At 44.7% G+C, this 18,886-nt stretch overlaps 2 protein-coding genes and 1 long non-coding RNA gene across 4 annotated transcripts in view; 1 reads left to right on the top strand and 2 right to left on the bottom strand.

Moving 5' to 3' along the window:
* Nucleotides 1–775: 775 nt before the first annotated feature.
* LOC135369691 (phosphatidylinositol 4,5-bisphosphate 3-kinase catalytic subunit alpha isoform-like) lies at nt 776–12,289 on the bottom strand. The gene is made up of 19 exons (XM_064603200.1): nt 12,146–12,289; nt 11,566–11,721; nt 10,625–10,837; nt 10,359–10,568; nt 9,186–9,436; nt 8,896–9,123; nt 8,197–8,385; nt 7,862–8,134; nt 7,287–7,478; nt 6,812–6,976; nt 6,648–6,751; nt 6,019–6,187; nt 5,857–5,963; nt 3,761–3,882; nt 3,589–3,667; nt 3,356–3,526; nt 2,608–2,725; nt 1,680–1,831; nt 776–1,111 (listed from the first exon to the last, which is right to left on the bottom strand). Exons 2-19 carry the CDS (start codon nt 11,696–11,698, stop codon nt 850–852), a joined length of 3,138 nt encoding a protein of 1,045 aa, XP_064459270.1. The 5' UTR covers nt 11,699–11,721; nt 12,146–12,289; the 3' UTR covers nt 776–849.
* Nucleotides 4,556–5,850, bottom strand: LOC135369692 (uncharacterized). The gene is made up of 2 exons (XR_010415114.1): nt 5,253–5,850; nt 4,556–5,178 (listed from the first exon to the last, which is right to left on the bottom strand). It is a non-coding gene; the product is annotated as an uncharacterized LOC135369692 (long non-coding RNA).
* Nucleotides 12,290–12,570: 281 nt separating the features above from the next.
* LOC135369689 (uncharacterized) overlaps nt 12,571–18,886 on the top strand; it is an 80,398-nt gene continuing 74,082 nt past the window's right edge. Inside the window, exons 1-2 of one of the 2 annotated variants that reach the window (XM_064603197.1) lie at nt 12,575–12,629; nt 12,799–13,051. In XM_064603197.1, the coding sequence (XP_064459267.1) occupies nt 12,604–12,629; nt 12,799–13,051 (279 nt within the window). In that variant the 5' untranslated portion in view covers nt 12,575–12,603. Of the gene's footprint in view, nt 13,052–18,886 lie in introns of both variants that reach the window. The other variant, XM_064603196.1, reaches the window with a different exon arrangement.

Below are 18,886 nucleotides of genomic sequence, written 5' to 3'. Positions count from 1 at the left end.
GCCAAATGCAGGTAAAAGGAGTGCTCAACAGTATTCATTCTGGCTAACATTTCATGGCAACACTCCACTTCATCCCTCATTTCATGTGTCATCTTCATGAAGAGACACTTGACATTCCCAAATGCTTGTGCAACATAGTTTTCACAGGCTGCTAATGCCCAGTTCTACAGCATGCTAAAGCGCCATCATATACTTTTTTCTCCATAACCACGCCTTCCACTCTGCCACACATTTCGTCTGTGGTTGTACATCAGCTGGAAAAGCATTTCCCATGTGTAGTCTTCCAACAACTCCCTACCATATTTAAGTAATGCAGCATTACTTAAATATGGTAGCAGTTTAGCAAAAACAAAACAAACAGAAAACAGTTTCTATGGGTAATCCACCTCATGCAGAGGAAGCACATAGAAACTGATTGAAAACAAAGTCATGTTTGTTTCACAATATGTTTTATTTACACAACTGCAAGGATTAGACATCCTTTGCACTTTGCAGTATTCACTGCCCTAGTAACTGGGTGGATGGCTGACGGTAATTTCCGGTTAGGAGACGGGGAATCACTCGGTGCCACTCTCAACACCGAGTTTACATACAATGCGTTATTACAACATGGGCCTGAATAGGGTGTTTTCTAGCTGCTGGGGACACCATATGTTTTTCATTTCAAGCGTATGCATTGTCATGCTACTTGATATTCCAATTCCAATCACCTATCCAGATTTATCTTTAGCGACGAGTGCGTAACCACACTGATAAGCTTGATAAGAGGCCAGGCTGCCGTACGGAACAGGGTTTATACATGCGACACATATTCCTACGTGCCACGAACAATGTAGTTTTCTAGCTTTCTCAGAAATGTTTTACACTGTGGAAGAACCAATCCACTTTTGTGGTCCATGCACCCCCATAAGCCTCAAAGAACTGGTTCTGGAAGTATTCCAGGGCTTGCTCTTCAGTTTTCTCTACTTGCAGAGTCTTCCGTAGATAGCTTATGTCATCGATAGATTGTAGTTCGGGAATTCCCGTAGACAGCATCATGGTGAACAATGTGATGAGAAGGTTGGCGTGTCGATGTAGTAGGAGGTAGGCCTTGCCACAAAGTTCTTGAAAGCTACAGCAGAAATAGATTTAGTAACGCTATTGTGAGCAATCCACAATTAATGGCATAGAGCATTGCCTGTGGCAATAACACACTTCCACTGATCGTCATCAAAATAAAACCGTTGTTTGTTGCTCAATCATACTCGGCTGTGCAGAACAAATTTGCATTATGGTTGTTTTAGTGACCCATCGAAACTTGACAGAACCCTATGTGGCATTTATTACATTAATAGAGCCCGAAGTTTTAGGGTTTAATCCGATTCTTCCCCGAATTGAAGGTTGCCTCTTTAGAGTGAAACCCGATTTTTACCTGGTAAACTCCCCCCCCCCCCCAATTTTCCCAGGGGGGCCCGGCCCACTCCGATAAGTCTACCCAACGGACACTCAAGGGGAACGTTAGGGATTGCATGTTTCATGCGAGTGAACACTAAAATCCTGTAAAAATTTCCCTCATAGTGTCACAACACCGTGTTCCAGACACCCTGCCCAACCTCTGTGTATGAAAGGGGTGGGTTGTGCCCCGGCACCCCTCAGGCAGGTTGAGAACTCTCCGCCTATGCAACCATCGACTCTTTTACCTTTGGAACTCCTTGCTCTTTCTTGGGTTCTCAGCTCCCTTTGCTATGACATAGAGGAAGTCTTCAGTTAGCACAAAGGGGACACGTTCCCTGTTTATGCCAAACTTTTTCTTGAAGTGTCCGAGGAAGTGCCCAAAGTCTATGTGGAATATCTAAGAAACATTTTAATAATAGATGAGAAAGCGTAAATGAAAAGTAATGTGAAACCATTAGCTATGCTACCACACGGCCACATTGTATGTCAGGATCGTTTTGAGAGAGACGGTACAAAAAGGAAAATAGCTGAGGCCACAAGTGCCAGCAACAAAACAGCGAAGAGGATTTTAAATTTTTTGTTGTCCGTACAAAGTGTCTGTCTTGGTCCCATACCATATTTGCAGTCTAGGTTCATTGTCTTACAAATGGAGGTGCACAAGATGACATTCTTTCTAAAATTAATTTTAAAAATATGAAATATGTAAAGCCTATTAGGTAGAGCATGCATGAGAGGATACCCGCCTACCACTTGATGCATTGTATTTGTAGTTCATGCAAAAATTAAATGGCAATCTACACCATTCTAAACCGGTAAGTGTGAACCGGACAGGTACTGACCCCTGGTACCAACATTTGTTGTTTTTTTTTTTCCTTTTCATGAGCTCCATTAATTTCCAACCGGCTTCTAGCTCGGGGGTCTGACACAAAAATCAATCTCAATTAGACGCAACTGAACCTGATGTTCCTTGCCAATTTTCAACTTTCCAACAATAATAACCGCTACTATGGGTCTTAAACATACTGCAAAATAAAATAGGGTTGTATTTCTTGCCGTTTTTATAGCATGTCACTCTGTGGCCTCAGACCATTCACAGCTGCTCACCAAATGTCTTTGCCATTTTGCACGCTACACAAACACTGCGAAAGGAAAAAAGAATCTGGAAAATAATACCTGGCCTTCCTCATTGACCATGATGTTGTCAGGATTTCTATCCCCGATGCCTAAAATAAATGTGGCTACACAATAGCCAGCACATGAGAGAGTGAACGTCTCAATGGCTTGCTTATATCTGCATAAAAGAGAAAAGGGGACACCTTTGAGACCAATTGCAAGCCTTTATTGTACATCGCTCGTGCCACACAGGAAAACGATAATCTTGGATCTTAAACATGCTGCATCAAGTCGGCCTACAGATGCATACGCACATGTTCTGAATCTTCGAAAAATCGGGTCTTACTTCAGGAGCCGTAAAACGAGGTAATATCGGGTGATATCGGGTCGAGCAGTAGAGTTCGGGTGGAAAATAAAAGAAAGCGCTTCTCCCTTTTTAGATGAACATGCGATGCGGAACTGTGCTGAGTGTCCAATGCTTAGCGTTCTCCAATGCCTGTACTGGTAGCTGGATTGGCACTTTGCCAATTTAATTTTCAAGTTTTACAATTGGTGATGATGGTGCAAGTAGGCCAGTAAAAAACGTGTTTTACCCTAAAGCACAGGGCCCTATATAGGCCCTATAGATTAGAATGGAAGCTCTACAGAAACCACATTGCATGTCTTCAATTCATCCGCAGAAACATAGAGTCATGCCAACACAGCAGTTAGTTACGAGGAAGAACACACTAGATGTGAGGGTGCAAGACTTTTGTGAATAACAATGTCGATTCACATAAATGTCAGTAATGCTCTCCTCAGTCCTTACCTCTTCCCTTTGTTCTTCTCTCTGATCCACTTGTGAAGCTGCGTAGAGTCGACTTGGAAAGCTGCCATGCGACCTCCTTTCTTCTGAATATTCATGACCGTTCTGGCATTTCTAACAACCTCAATCATGCCAACATGCTTTCCAGTTGACAGGCAAGCATAAGGCATCATTCTGCATTGATTGTGCCCAAAAATCAGGCATGACTGAATTCACACAGTGTCTTACCACATTACCTGAGATCAAGGCCTTCGTTCTGCCATATGCTGTCCATGATCCTGATCACTTGCAGTGTGAGCATGTCCTGACGGAGGTCTGAAATTGAGGACACAGTTGAAGGGGCATTTCAAGGACGGGCAGGTAGGACAGTGAATTTTGCAGTTGACCTACTGCACCGCGCTTCCTTACCATCACCATTTTTGAAGATGATTTCATGATGCTCTAATATGTGCTCTACTGAATAGTCAGGATTTTTCCACAGCAGCCACAGCGGCTTCTTTGCCGAGTCAAGTATCTTGCACTCGGTAACACTGAAAAATTTAATACACACGGTTTGCAAGGTTTTATTTATTTATTTATAGAGTCTGAAGTTTTGGGGTTTAACCCGATTCTTCCCCAAATTTGCACCCCGAATTGAAGGTTGCCTCTTTAGGGTGAAACCAGGTTTCTACCCGGCAAATTGCACTCACGGAGACGTCTGTAGAAATGTACACTAACTTGTTTGGCAACAAATGCAGTTACATCACCATTTGTACCAAACCAGTACAGTTAGTTTGAGTAACTGAGTAATGATTTCTCCACGAATTTGGCATGGTGGAAGTTTTTTCACCCTAATTTGCATGAATTTAGAGCACATGTTTATTTACCCGATTTTTACACCCCCAAATTTAGCAAAAAGTATTTCCCGAAAACTTCAGACTCTATTTATTTAAAGGAGCATGGAAATCATTTGGAACATATATTTTTTCACCGCTTGATATGAACATACTACCTTCATAAACTGTTACGGAAAATATTTCCTTCGAAAAGCGCGAATTTCCTGAGAAAATTAGTTTGGAAGAATGCGCTCCGCGGCGACAGTCTCCCCCAAGCCGAGTCTGGCGTGTGGTGACGTCAGGCGTCCGAGCACTTCATTGGCTGCCGGAAGCGTCCGCTCCCCGCCAGAATCGTCTGCTAGCTCAAGAATCGTGGCAACTTACCGTCTGAGACGCTGTTGCTATTTATTTGCGTTTGACATTCACTTGCGTTCTTACATGATTTGTCTCGTAAGTTTTGCATAAAACAAGACTGCGGGCAGTGTAAAAGGTGTAGCCAGGCCTCTGTGTTGCAGTGACGGCCCGGGTTGAGGTGGATCGTACGCGGTTGTGATTTCTGTTCCGATTGTCCTGAGGTGTCGTTCATTAGTGAACAGTATTGTGCCTGTGTGTGCAGCATATATATATGTGATACGACTAAATACGTTCCTGTCAGTTGGAGATTTATTCCATGTGCCAGTGTTGTATTCTGCGTATGACCATTCAAAAAAGAAAATGATTATTTGACCATGTATTTTGGGGTTTCCCACAGATCGCTAGCAGATGAACTTTACTAACGTTATTTTGGTATTCATGTTGTAGTGTTTGTGGAGACGTTACGCTCCTGGTATCACTAACATATGGCAAGCGCAATGTTACACAGCTATGCGTTCATCGGTCCGCTCTTGCGCCTCAGAGATGCCAGTGTCCATGCGGTTCAGAGCCCATGGTGTTGACCACAACACAGAGAAGTCATGATGGTCGGCAACATCTTCAAGTGAAAACACTGGTCACTGCGCCGCGTCTTCATGACTATGCATTTGTAAACAAGAAGAAGCACTATATTTCAATCCGAATGTTCGTTCACACTTAGCAGCATCACTTACCAGCCTCCGGTACATTCGTGTGGCGAAATCGAAGCTCGAGGAACTTAGCCTCCAACTCCATAAAACGTTTCGTCGAGAAGAGCAGACGTGTCGCCTAAAGAGTTTTCAATTCATCACCTGTCCTTCGCACGGCGTCCGATGAGCAACAACGCTTCCTTCCCGGTCGGCTTGCCAGCGCGCGCCGGAGAAATCGCAAAAAATAAAGAAAAAGACGGCGCGGTCACATGACGTCAGCGGCTGACAGCCGAGTGAGGGGGCATTTCTGCCGCGAGATTCAAAGCTCCCTCGCGCTCCAGGATTGCGCGCTACGCTCAAACTTTTTGTGCGAATATGTATCACAGGGCTCAGAATCATAATTTCTACTTCTCCCGTCATATTTTATTCCGATCATTTCCATGCTCCTTTAAAGCCAATAAGATAGCTGGATAGCTAAATACCAAAATGCAATGGAAGATTATAGAAAAACAACAATCATCGCCATGCAGACTATGCATGCTGCCGTAAAAATACGCAGATGTGCTTTTTACATAGCGGTGTACATTGCGCATTAAATGTCTGCCGGTGAAATGTTTGCCTGCAATCTTCGTATACGCGGCTGGCTTACACGAGTTTGCCCAAGATACAGCTGTTGTTCAGAGGAGATGGGAATTCCTGTAGGGCATCTAGAAAGTCTGGCTTGGAAAACTGCTCCATGAGAAACCTTAGCCTTTCCTGAAATGGAAGGATCAGCATAAACACTAAATGTGAGGACCAAACAGGGACTAACCTTTTGTGTGTCATCCTTCCTTTCTTTGAGAGAATCTGTCAGTTGGGTCAATTTCTCCAGTGCTCCCACTTGTTTCACTACAGACTTTAGATGGGTGCCTATTCCTCTGCAGAACCCCTCTAGTAGCAGGCCAAACCGCAGGGCAACCGCTGGGTCATGCATCTCAGACCTGAGGTAGTGTAAGAAAGTGTGAATACACAGGCAATACACTGTCGTAAGCATGGTGCTATAAGGAATGACACACTACGCTGTGTGTATTTGTAATAGAGGCATACTGAAGCCTCAAATAGGGAGTCTACCAAATTGCAGTCTTCAAATTCCCTGCCTTTTCCAGGTTTTCACCGATTATTTCGAGCGAATTCGATGGCCAAAACTAAAGGAAACTTGGTGCCTTCTGCTACGTTTTGATAACAGATCCTTCATAAGACAGATAATTTATTCAGTATTAGTAGAGCCTGAAGTTTTTGGGAAATATTTTTTTTATAAATTCAGGGGGCAAAAATTGGGTAAATAAATATGTGCTCTAAATTCATGCAAATTCGGATGCTATTTCCAAAGTGCTATGTTCATGAGGATGACCATAAGTGGTTCCCACAGTAGCTTGAAAGGTTGTCAGAGTCGAGACGTACTTGAGATGCCAGAAAAAGAAGTGTCCAATGTTATAATTGAGCAGGGACCGCTTGATTAGGAACTTCCCGAGATCATTTTCCAAATAGGGTTCGTACTTTAGGACCTGCAATTTTTAAAACAGCATGTGAAAGCAGAAGCACCCAACAGCAGCGCAAAAGCTTACTTGTACTAGCTGCAGGAGATACCGAGACAAAAGCTCATCTGACAGCGACTGATCAAGCCATCGGACAGCATGCTTTCTTACAAACAGGTCTGCATATTTGCAGTCCAGAAGCTCTAATGCTGTCTCGGGCGATACTTGTGGCCACTGATTAAGTAGGATGTACAACTGAAAAAAAGAAAGTTTAAAGAAGAAAGTTTACCCAAGCAGCAAAATATACTGGTTATATATAGGCAATACTGGGCCGGTATTGCCAATGTTCAGCCGATATTAGGCAAAGATGTTGTGCTGCTTGGGTAGCCTCTGCTACCGCTTTATATTTTTGATGAAAGTAAGACCTGTGCTACGTGGTCACGGCTGTTCACGTGGTCACAGCCGGTATTGCCAACGTTCAGCCGATATTGGTCCAAGATGCTGTGCTGCTTGGATAGCCTCTGCTACTGCCATATATTTTTGATGGAAGTGAGACATGTGTTACCTGGGCTACGTGGTCACGGCTGTTCCACTTGAGGGCATCCAACAGCTTAGGCAGCGAGTCAGAAACGGAGAAGCAGTAATAACGCATTTTCCACAATAGCATTTTTTCCTGCTCAGAAATTTCAGAAAGGGGGTCTCGCTTGATAACGTCATGGATCTGCTCCTTCTCAGATTCGTTCCAGGTTTCTGGATTCTGTGAATGATGAGGCAGAAAAAAAAATATAAATAGATCCTTCCAGTTTTATGTTTTCGAAAAATCTTGGTGCACAAATTGGGGTTTATTTCAGAGCTGTAAAATGAGGTGATATTCAGAGGAAGTTTAGCTTCTCGCATTTCAGATATACACAAGATGCCTAGCAGCTCTGCCGAATGCACAGTGCTTGGCGTTCTCTAGTGCCGGTACAGGTTACTGAATTTGTACTTTAGCATGTTCATTTTCCGGTTTTCTTGTATTTCACCTTGAGTGAAAGAAAGTGATACAAACTGAGCTGTGAAAATGGGCTTCACTGGGTTTAACCTTAAACAACAGACTAAGTATAAATATGGAGTACACGTCAGAAACTGGCACCTAGTTACCTTTTCAGTCTGGCTTTGCAAGCGGATGATGCTGTTGACGTACTCCTCTATCTGTTCCATTGTGGGGAACACCACTTGCCCAGAAAAGCGTTCGATTTCAATCACGAGGCACGGTGCTTCTCTGTTTGGGTTAGATCCAATGCTTCCAATAGGATTAAGAAGTTCATCCATTCCTTTTGGCACAGGCCACAAATGTAGGTTGACTTTTCCACTCAGCAGCACGCTCTTGTAGTCAAACAGGCTTATGTTGCCCCATGCAATGGCACAACGTTCCTTGTAAAAATGCATAGGATGTGTTATAAAAGCTTTTCTACGGTGCTATTCCACTGTCATACCTCTCGTTTTTTGCGCTGAGATACTGCGCAGATGGACACACACAGTCTGGCTGAGCGCGGAATATCAGGAATGTAGAGGTCAAACTCGAGAAGCTCATCCCACTTGGGATTTGTGTGCGCCACGTGCTGTGTCTCACGGTAAGGGCATAAAGATTCGGTGCCGTGGTAGATACCTGTCCGAACGTATATCTGCAAGGAGATACCAGGAACAAATGTGGAAATTGTGCACTGATGGATAGTTGTTGGGCCTGGGCTTTCATACGGTTCTACACAGTTAGATCAGGTCCAATGCTAGCAATAACAATATGAAGAGAGCTTAGCTCTCCAAAATTTGAACTGAACTTTTTGGATATTCAAAAACTGCAGCAACTTCCAAAATGGGAGCTCCTTCTATTTGCTGCCATTCTCAGTGTCCAAGTTCAGATCTTATTCAAAACTCCTCAATCAAAAGGTTCCTCAGGGCATCACCAGTGAAGCTAGGAAACAGGCTAAACGGATACTGCGGCACCTTGCTTGAGACCATTGATTCATTTCGTGCTCTTTGTATTGAGGCTTCATGTTATTCAATGTCATCCTAAAAATCCTTCAGGACATCCCACCACCTGAACTAAATGTGAACAGAAATGACACTTCATGTATGCATATGCACAAAACCCTTATCATTTTCATCAAGTGGAAACTTGTCTTTTTCAACCCCACCTTGTCTACGTCCTTGACGTTGACATACGAAGCATTCAAGATCTTAACTCCAAACATTGCATCCACACGGTACAGGGAGATGGTGGATTGTGGCTGTGTGGTAGAAACGTTCCGCCTCATGTACGACGGCGTGTTGTAGTGAGACCGTGGAATTGCATTGTAAACAGCTTCTTTGTGCATCAGCATCAGCTGTGGCATGTTTCCCTTGGCGATACAATTCCTGATGTACTGTAAGGTGAAAAGTAGCACTTAACACGCATGGGCAGTAGGCCAAAACAATATATTCTCACCTTGTATTGACTCAGGGGGTAAGATTTAAGAAGGTATTGGTTGACACCGCACACTTTAAGGAGGTAGTGCTTCTGGCATTCTTCAGCCCTGGCAAGCTGCTCCTCTTTGGACAATTTGCTGCACTTCTGTAGCTTCTTGAGAATGGCTTCTCGAATTACATTCTCAGGATGCGTGTCTTTGTGCACTTCTAAGGTGTGGGTCTGTTTTCCGTTGGTGTCCGTAAGCACCCAGACGCAGACCATCACAACACCTGCACGGGCATGCAAGGGAAGTGGTCACAACCACAACTCCCAATTGGACCAATATTGGGCCGGCATCGCCAATGTTCAGCCGATATTGGGCAAAGATGTGCTGTATAGCTAAGTGAGTGAGTGATTTGGATATATCTGGTGCAGGGATAACAAAGACCAAGCAAAACTTAGACTAAGCTAGGAATAGCCTGAGTGTTGCAAAAACAAACGATTCACAGCTAACTCACAAACCAAGCTCGTAAGACAGGAGACTGATAAAAGTTTCTACAGTACTTCTACCAATGGTTGCACAACAGTATGCTACCTTCTCCCTCCAAAGCAGGGATGTATATATGTATACCTTTTATCCAATCAGTGACGTAAAACCAAAATGGTATTCAGCAACAATTGCCCTTGTGCAAAGTAGACTAAATCCCAATCGAATATGCATGTAGAAAAGTATATGCCACAGACTCCATTTGTCACAGATGTGTGCTCTGTGTGGTAAGCTTTGCGTAACTGTTTGTTGTCTTATCAGGGGACTCAAGGGGCAAGGACCAGCATATCTTAACAAAATCGACCGCGAACATGCACCAGATTGAGGATAAAACATCGCCAAAGAGCACCGCACTGCACAGTCAGCCAGTTTCTGTCATCTACGGTGCACAAAATGATGTGTGGATGTCACAAAAAGTGCCGCATTTATGTGAACTCGCACTGCACTTGTTTTTCCAATTGAGTAGTAGAGTGTAGTGCACCACCACTGAATCAAATGCAAGAACTTGCACAGCTTGGACTAGTTCAGAAAGTGCAGCCCAGTCAAAGATAGCCATTGTCTACCGTGCAGAAAACTGTACAGAGATATCGAAACGTACGCTTTGTCCCCAATGTCGTACGAACGTCGTTTCTGTCAAGCTTAGGCAGACCCTGCGGATCACCCACCTTTATCCAATTTGTTTTCTAAATTTGAAGGAAGTCGAGAAGAACTCTCAATCTCGGGGGGATATACGTAGCAAGCCCGACATTCGTCACTGCCTGCATCCCTCGTGTCAACGGCTTCCTTGCAAACTGCCAGAATGCCTCGCCGAAAGTCCACCACTTCGTGCTCTTTCATGTCGTCGAACTCGTGAGCGCTGCCCCCGATTGCTAGCCCTGCGTACAACATTGTCCACATCAGTGAAGGGATCTTCTGAGCGAAACACACTTACGAATTTCAGAATTTAACTTCTTCTCCTCAGTGTTTCCTTTCGGTTCGACAATTTTGAGAATAGGCTGGAATAAATGGAGGTCGCATAGCCGCCTGGACTCATCGTAGAACTCCTCCCGCTCTGCATCACGAGTGATTGATACAAAGATGTATGATGATGGGTCACCTAGACGGCGGTACAGTGGGTACCTCTGCGCCTTGTCCCACAAGTCGTCTGGAGAAGGCAAAAAGGAAACTATATCAAAACCCACATACGGACTCTACACAATATGTCCCTGCAAAATAATTCTATGACCTCCCCGAGCTAGTCCATGTCCCGTTTTATTGATGGACCATTGGATTACTTGAGAACATTTAGTTTCACTTAGAACGTTTTACTGCCTGTTGTATCTAATCACACAACCTCCAAATTTTCGCACGCAAAATCCTATATGTTCTGATTAAGGCAAATTGCGTCCAGACATTTTATTTTAAACAAAACTGATTAGCTTCTTGGTTCACCTGCACATTATTCTTACTGCACATAATGTTGCACACCATGTGCCTTTCTCACAGTGAATGGATTCGGTTAGTCATAAAATATGTTTTTTTTTTAATTCCCCGTTAGTGCAGCGAAGCACCGTTGACTATAAGCGGCGTACAGATGTGGACAGATGGAGAGAGGATAGCAGGAAGGAGTGGGGGGACAGGGGGGGATAGTATGCGCCCTGGGCCGACTTCAGAGGGAACTGGGCCGACATTCGTCTGGAAAGCTTTCGGAAGACCCAGGGAAAACCTCGTAAAATGTGTATTGTGGGTCGAAAGAGGTCTGTACATACAAACATATGCAGTGCCACGGCGCAAAAGGGAACACGTCAAAATTTGCCGATGCTCACAAGCAAGAAGTGGGTTACACAACGAATGAAAAATGAAGTAAAGTCAACTGAAACGCATCGGTGTTACCTTTAATTGATTCTAAAGTAGCATCACGTGCACAATTTAGTTGGATGATGACACCAGTGGGCAAGAGGCAGTCCACCATAACGGTGTTGGGCATAATAGTGAAGCCCCACAGTTCGCCGGAAGAAGGAGGCATCTTGGACTGTTCTCAAGTCCCCTCTGCAATTGAAACAACAACCCTATTTAACACCTGCTAAGTAGCCGGCATCCCTAGCGGGATATCATGCGATATTGCCTCAATACAAAGTTGTAGTCATCCTTATCCCATTCGGAATGATATTGATAACTTTAGATAACCTTGTTTACACCGTGTACGCGTCTGCTGCCATACGGCCGTTTGCCTCATCCGTACGCACTTTATGAGTGGATAAAATTTCTATCTTGGCAGCACATCACATTCGATAACACTACTTCGCGAAGTAGCAGTATCCTGTCCTGCAAAGCTTCCAGTTTGAACAGCACGATACCGAACAAGGTGATCAACAACAAGTGCGGAAGAGAGATCGGCTATCTAATAACAGAACAGAGAATAGGGAAGGCTAGAAAATTACACGACTTCTTTAAAACGCACCAAAACACTAACCTGCTATACACAAATTACACAGAACTAAAAATTGGTGAAACGTAAACAAGGTAGATAAACGGTCAACGATCCACCCATTTTAGTGCCTCGTCAGTAGAACAACCGCCATTACTGTTGTTTTCGTAAACCGTCGTTCGTAAACTTTCCTACACGGCTTCCGGAAACGACCGTAGCTCAAGTCACAGCCAAAGTCTAAGCTGGGCTGGTCAACAATCCGGTTGTTCTGAGCACGAGAACCTACTTAAAAGTTGCTTTTTACGATGTTATACATACAGATCATTTCTCAGCTCACAAACTACAAGATTATATAAACACATCAAACAGTTTGGAAAACAACGTGTCCTGTTGTTCACATCTCACATGTGGCGCCCTCAATGTGTTCTCTCGTTCTCTTCGTTCATTGTTCTCTTTCTGTTTATGTTACTCCTGTTGCTACGAGCGCTGACGAGTGCGGAGGAATGGGACATGGGCGGAGTCGCAGACTGTAAGTTTCGTACTCCATTCGCTCAGCTGGCAGCGTACGCGTCGTCTCGCGGACGCTTTGAACTTGCGTTGCAGCCTCACGCTGCACGTGAGGCAGCCAACACAGCACCTGTTTCAAATGCTACAGTTGTCAGAAGAGCAGCGCTTAGTCTGAACATGTATCCTCGCAGAAATTCCAGGAGTGACAGTGCCGACTATATGTCTGACGAAAGTGAAATCGACTTGGATACCGTCCGACAGTCGGTGAAATTGCGGAAAAGAGTGGCCTTCTTCAGAAGTGCCAGTGACGACAGTGATGTTAGTGAAGAGCTTCCCGACGGACACTGTCACCGCAAGCCTGACTGCGTGCGGAACAAGAATTTTGCAGACACTCCAGCTGGTGTGTGGAACCAGTATGAGTCGAGAACAGGATACCGCTGTGAGGTACGAGTGAGTTAACATAATTTACTTTTCAGCTGAGGCGGTATAGTGTAGAACACACAGGGGGTGAAAGGCTGTGATTAGTATAACGAAAGTCACTGCACGATGCCAAACGGTGAGCATGTGGGGAGTCACGCAGAGAAGTGATGTTTATCCAGACAACACCCTCTCAAATATTTGGCGACAGCCCCCTAACTTTTTTTTTTTTTTTTTACCTGTGCACCCCCTACAGGCTATTTAAGCTTTAGACACATGTCTTGGTTGTGATGACGTAACTGTAATAATGACACCCCCCATATAAAGTTCCCGTCGAACCTCTTCCGAAATATTTTTCTGGCTACGCTACTGATCTAGCGAACTATAAGAAGCTGCAGTTACTCCCCAGATTACTCCTTTTTTTCCCTATATTTCTCTTTCTCGATCTCCTAATTCACAGATGACGATGGCGCTGATTTGGGGTAGATGGTGGTGGTCTTTACCATCGGTTGATTCATGTGCAGAGCACCACCGTTTAGCACCGCTCGGGAGCAATCACTTTTCATAAGTGAAAGTTACATATGTTATAGAGGTGCTATAGCGCAAACTGAAAGCATCAAAGTCATGTTTGCGATTTGCACAAAAGCAGGGCGTACTCTTTTCACTTATAATTAAAATATATGCAATGTGTGAAATAATGGTACGGACCTGTTCTCAACTTTTTAAATGCGCCAAGCGCATTGCTATCTCCTGTGACAGTCCGCCATAAATATTAGAACAAGAGTATTGCAGCGCAGTACACGTACCGCGGCTAATTTCGCCTACAGCGAAATTCCGGTGGAGCCAAGTTTATATTAGCGAATTTTATTATAGTAGATCGCAAGGTGTTCCCGATAGCAGTTCCGAAAGCATGATAAGCCAATCGCAGCGTTTCTTCGAAGCGGGTGACATCACATTGCTAAGCTTGGATTTGATAATTTAGTTTATCGTATCGGTTTCGTTCATGAACTGAACCGGTTTGAACCGCTATAGTTGCCACCAGGAGCTGAACTGAACTGAACTGAACTGAACTGAACTGAGCCGGCATTTTCAATTATACGGTATACGGATGTAGTTTGCAGTTGACGCTGCGCCGTATATCATCTTTGCGTAGTATACCTCAGGACATCGCTCGAAGAAAAAAAAAGGAAGAAGAAATATAAAGAAAACACGTTTTCTGCTTTTTTACGTGCTTTAGAAAACCGGAATGACTTTATTTTCTTATAATGTAACGACGGCGAGTCCCATTTCTGAGCAACAGCTTTTTGTACATAGGCATGCAATACCACTGAAAAGCAGGTTTCCACCAGCACCATCCGAACGCGCGTTCTTCGTTTATTTTTCTTTTTTTGGAAAATTTTAATTGAGTAAGAGGAGCAACCCCTGTGTGCTTCGCGCAAAATCACGTCACGGTTACATTAGAAGGCTACAGAAAGTTCCATTAAGGTTTCACTAAAAAGCAAATACCCAGCGACGATTTTTTTTAAATTGCGTGTTAGCGCCGCGAAGCAACTGTGGCTATGAGCGGTGTACGCACGTGAACAGAGGAGTGCGGGTAAGGAGGTTAGTTTGCGTCCTGGGCCGACTTCAGGGGTAACTGTGCCGACATCCCGTCAGGGAATTATTCCCGAAAAACGGAGGGAAAACCTCAGACAGCAATGTCGGTGGGAGCACATCATTTTTTTATCGACAAAAAGGTCGGTGGGAGGATTCGAACCCGCCACCTCCAGCAGGAGCGGCCACCTAGCGGAGGCCTATATCGTCTCAGCTGTGCCGCTGCTGGTTGTAGCGAATAATTATTGGCGTGTGATAATTCAGAATATGTAGACGATTTGAAAAAGATGCGCGCGCCACCAAGCGCGCGGCGCAAAGCAGCATGGGAACTTTGAGGGACACTGCTCTGTCGTCTGCTTCGGTTATGGTTTGCTCCCACTGACACTGCTGATGCGCACACCGAGAATGTTGTTGTTCTTCTTCTACCTCCGTCTCCTGCTGTCTTGTAAGGCTTTAAGGCGCTCGAAGTTCCCATGAGCCCTTGCGTACCACAGGTGGCGCTTGCTTTTCTAAAAAGGTTTATTCTAAAGGTTTGTTTATTATTACTCTAAGTTCCCATGAGCCCTTGCGTGCCACAGGTGGCGCTTGCGATCCCAATGAAGGCTTCTGAGGGACCTCAGGCGGTTGCTGTTTTGTGGTCTATTTTTGAAGCATGATGTGGGCAAGCTAACGCTTCTCCTATCCTACAGTTGGCGATACAAGGTTTATTGCCATATTTGGAACCGCTGGATGTGATTGAACGTGGTTGCCGGTAAAACTCTGCACACGGGACAGCAATTAGCGTGTTTTATGGCTATGAAACACGCATATAAAAATATACACAATACATATAAAAATATATGTTATATGGCTTAATAAATCATAAGTACGCCCAGGGTCAAAGACAGTGACGATGATCTTGTTTGACTGATTGCTCATTTGATTGATTGATCCTTGATGATTGCTTCCTGTCACGTATGCCGGGTACTGGGGCCACTATTTCGAATGCCGGCACCGTATGCGCTGTCTGGACGTCAAGTAGATGTGAAGTCTGCCCAGAACGCACGGTTTCTCCGAGCTACATGCCGCCACACTGGCAGATGGATCGCTCGGCAAAAAACGTACCACCAACCAACCAATGCAACTGATATTTATCTTCGCGTTGTATCGCTGGTAAACCACATAGCTCCTGGAATGTTGTTGCTATTCGAGCTGGATGTTCGTGCTCTATGGTACCAAAGCAGCGCAACACCTTGGTTCAGACACGAAAATTATGTACTGTATTTGCATTTTCGCTGATTTCTGACTGCAGTCAATTCCCCCCCACCTTTTTCTTTTATCAGCATTAAGCATATCCCCCCATTGGATTTGATACTTGAGTATTGGATACTTGAGTACTTGACAGGTGACGTACTAGAAAAAAAGTACTTGAGGTACGGTACAAAGTACACAATTTGAAATATACTTACGGCAAGTACCCAGAAATGTACTTGAAGTAGGTACTTCAAGCACTTCCCATCACTGGTACCGGCAATGCCGTCCTTAGCTTGAACACGACTATATACTTGGCTCTTTGATTAGCGAACTCAAGGTCACGACATATACCCGGATCGAGAAGTTGAGAGCACATCTGTTTCATCGAGACGATATTTGGCTGAAACGCTCCCAATATTTTTTCTAAGCTACTAAGTGCAATGCCGTTTAAGTGACAGGTCGTTCACCTATTTGTGAGCCTGCCAAGCGGGAAGAGACGTCGGCACTCATCTTTAGCTTTAAAAGCGACAACAAAAAGCCTTTCTGTTGTGACGAAGCCTGCCTCTCTTGGCACAGCCGCATTTACTGGCGTGAAACGACCGTTGGTTCCAGGAAGTGTAAACATGGGGTCGACATTACAACACAAGAGTCAATAAGGAAGTACAGCGAACCCCCGTTATAACGAAATCGCGTTTTTCGAAACGCATGCCTTTCGAACCCGGTTGTTCGAAGTGTCCGGCCAGCCGAATCCGCTTAGCGCAAAGTGCACGCGGAAGCACGAGCGGCAAAATGACGTCACATGTTTTTTCTCTCTCCCTTTTTCAGATGAATTAAAAGGTGCTCACCACCACCACCATTTGTTTGCTTTTTCTAAGGCTCCCGCGGTGTTTCCGCACGCTTCCAAGGCTACTGTCACTGCTTTTGCGGTAGTTTCGCGTTTATCGAATTGCCACCCATATCGAATTTGTTCTGGTTCCGTTGAGTTCGTTATAACGAGGTATCGCGTTATTTTTCGCACTGTATGGAAACAATGCAGACCCGCGCGCAGCGCGGCAGACCGGCGTATGGAACATCGAGTTTTCCTCTTTAATAGCGGGCCATACATAACCAGTCATGACTGTGCTGTGTACAAGGCAATGCTTCGCGGTGCGTGCGTTCGCGCATCGCACCATTGTTACTAGATTGCTGGTCGGGATAACCTCAAAATTGGCCCGCTAAATGCCAGGCGTGAGTTACTCTCCGGCTTCGCGGAATGCGTAGGAATGTCACGTGCGGCCCGTCCCGGCGAAAGCAGTCTGGGGGAGTTATCTCATGTTTACTGTACTCGTGTTGAGCTATGAAATCGCTTCAAGTTAGGTATTTTTTCCGTGCACAAGCCAAACGAAACCTCAATACCTTGATGAGATATGGACCCAAGCGCAGCATAACATGTTGGCCCGATATTGGCAATACCGGCCCAATATTGGGACGACATTGCCAATACTGGTCCAATATTGGGCCAACATGTTGTGCTGCTTGGGAACTCAGAGGGATGGGCACACAGGGCTATTGCCCTATCTCGTCCTTATTGTGGATTGGTTTGACTATATAAGTTAAAATACGGAAATTATGGCATGACCAATGTGGAGTCTGCTACTCTAGCTTACTTGTACCAGTGTTGCCCATATCTATATATACCGGAAGCCCTAAGAAATCCCAAACAACTATCCAGTACGGAAATTTAGCACAATACAATATTTGTTTCCGCTGGTATAACCGCTGGTATAACCTCTGTTGCGGTGTTCCGTAATGCAACGTTATACACAAACGTTTGTGCTGTGAGCTCTTTCAGCCATACCGCGGGCCTTTGGACACGACCCGAGGAGGGAGGTCTTCGTTGCACCTATTTTAGTCTTGACAGTGTCTAAACACTGTCGACCCATGTAGCGTAGAGACCCATGTCCGCGTTCGTTGCGGTCCATTATGTTCCGGCTCTGCTTTGTCTCCTGGGGTCGTTTTCACTGTCGGCATTTTCGCCGTGGGGAACTGAGTGCCTTTCAGTTCACAAAAGAGACAGGCAAAAGTGATGCCTGCCTTTTCTCGAGCTGCGATGGAACGGTTTACTCCTAAGCATTGTGAGGACGAGCGGTGCTAAACATAGATCTCAGAGGGGACTACTCAGAACCAGTGATGAGAGTGAGCCGTTCGTACAAATTCAATTCAATTCAATTGTTCATTTCCTTTTCAACGGAAAGGATGAAAAAGAGGCAAAAACGACGAAAGAATAACGTTTGCCGTTCGCCGTGTTTTATTCCTCCCGATTATTTTGTCAGTTCTCGTATTCGTTTACAACGGTTGTGCATGTTCGATTTCTTCATTCTGCTATACATACCGTGTGTTTCAGTTAAATCCCCGGGCTAAATAATTCGCGAACTGGTGCACCAATCGACAAACTTTCTTTTTTACAAGTATCTGTCCGATACCACCTACAAGCTGCGCACCGTGTGAATGAGTAGAAGGCGCTCATTATTTAAATACAAATTCAAATGAGTTTCGTAAAAAAAAAAAAAAAAAAAAAAACATCAAAGCAGGGCGCCGTCGGCGTTAAAATGGGTACTGGCCCTTTTTGGACCTTCAGCGGACACTTTTTAAGAGAAAAATCTGCCACCGAAGCGGGTCATTTGTTGCAGCAATTAATTGGTTTCGGTTTACATGTTTTGTCGCGACTGGTCGCGCTGAAGCGTAAAAGGACGCAGTTCATTGGTGGATAAGGGAGTGGAAGAGCGTCCATTTGCGCTTCACCGCGACCAGCCGCGACAGAAATATGTAAACCGAAACCAATTAATTACTGCAACAAATGACCCGCTTGGGTGGCAGATTTTTCCCTAAACGGTAGGTACACGATACGGTAGACGATAGGGCGCATTGCCTTCTGCTTTGTTGTTGTTTCGTTCTGCTGGAGATCCTGCCATCCACAGACAACTGCAATAGCTGCGTGTCATTTGTGCGTGTATATTATCTGTACTGTCGTAACCACTCATTCGCCGCGAATTGAGT

Source organism: Ornithodoros turicata, chromosome 10, assembly GCF_037126465.1.
Source record: "Ornithodoros turicata isolate Travis chromosome 10, ASM3712646v1, whole genome shotgun sequence".
NCBI lineage: Eukaryota > Metazoa > Arthropoda > Arachnida > Ixodida > Argasidae > Ornithodoros > Ornithodoros turicata.
The sequence above is the reverse complement of the archived record's forward strand: the minus strand, read 5'-3'. Positions and strand labels throughout refer to the sequence as shown.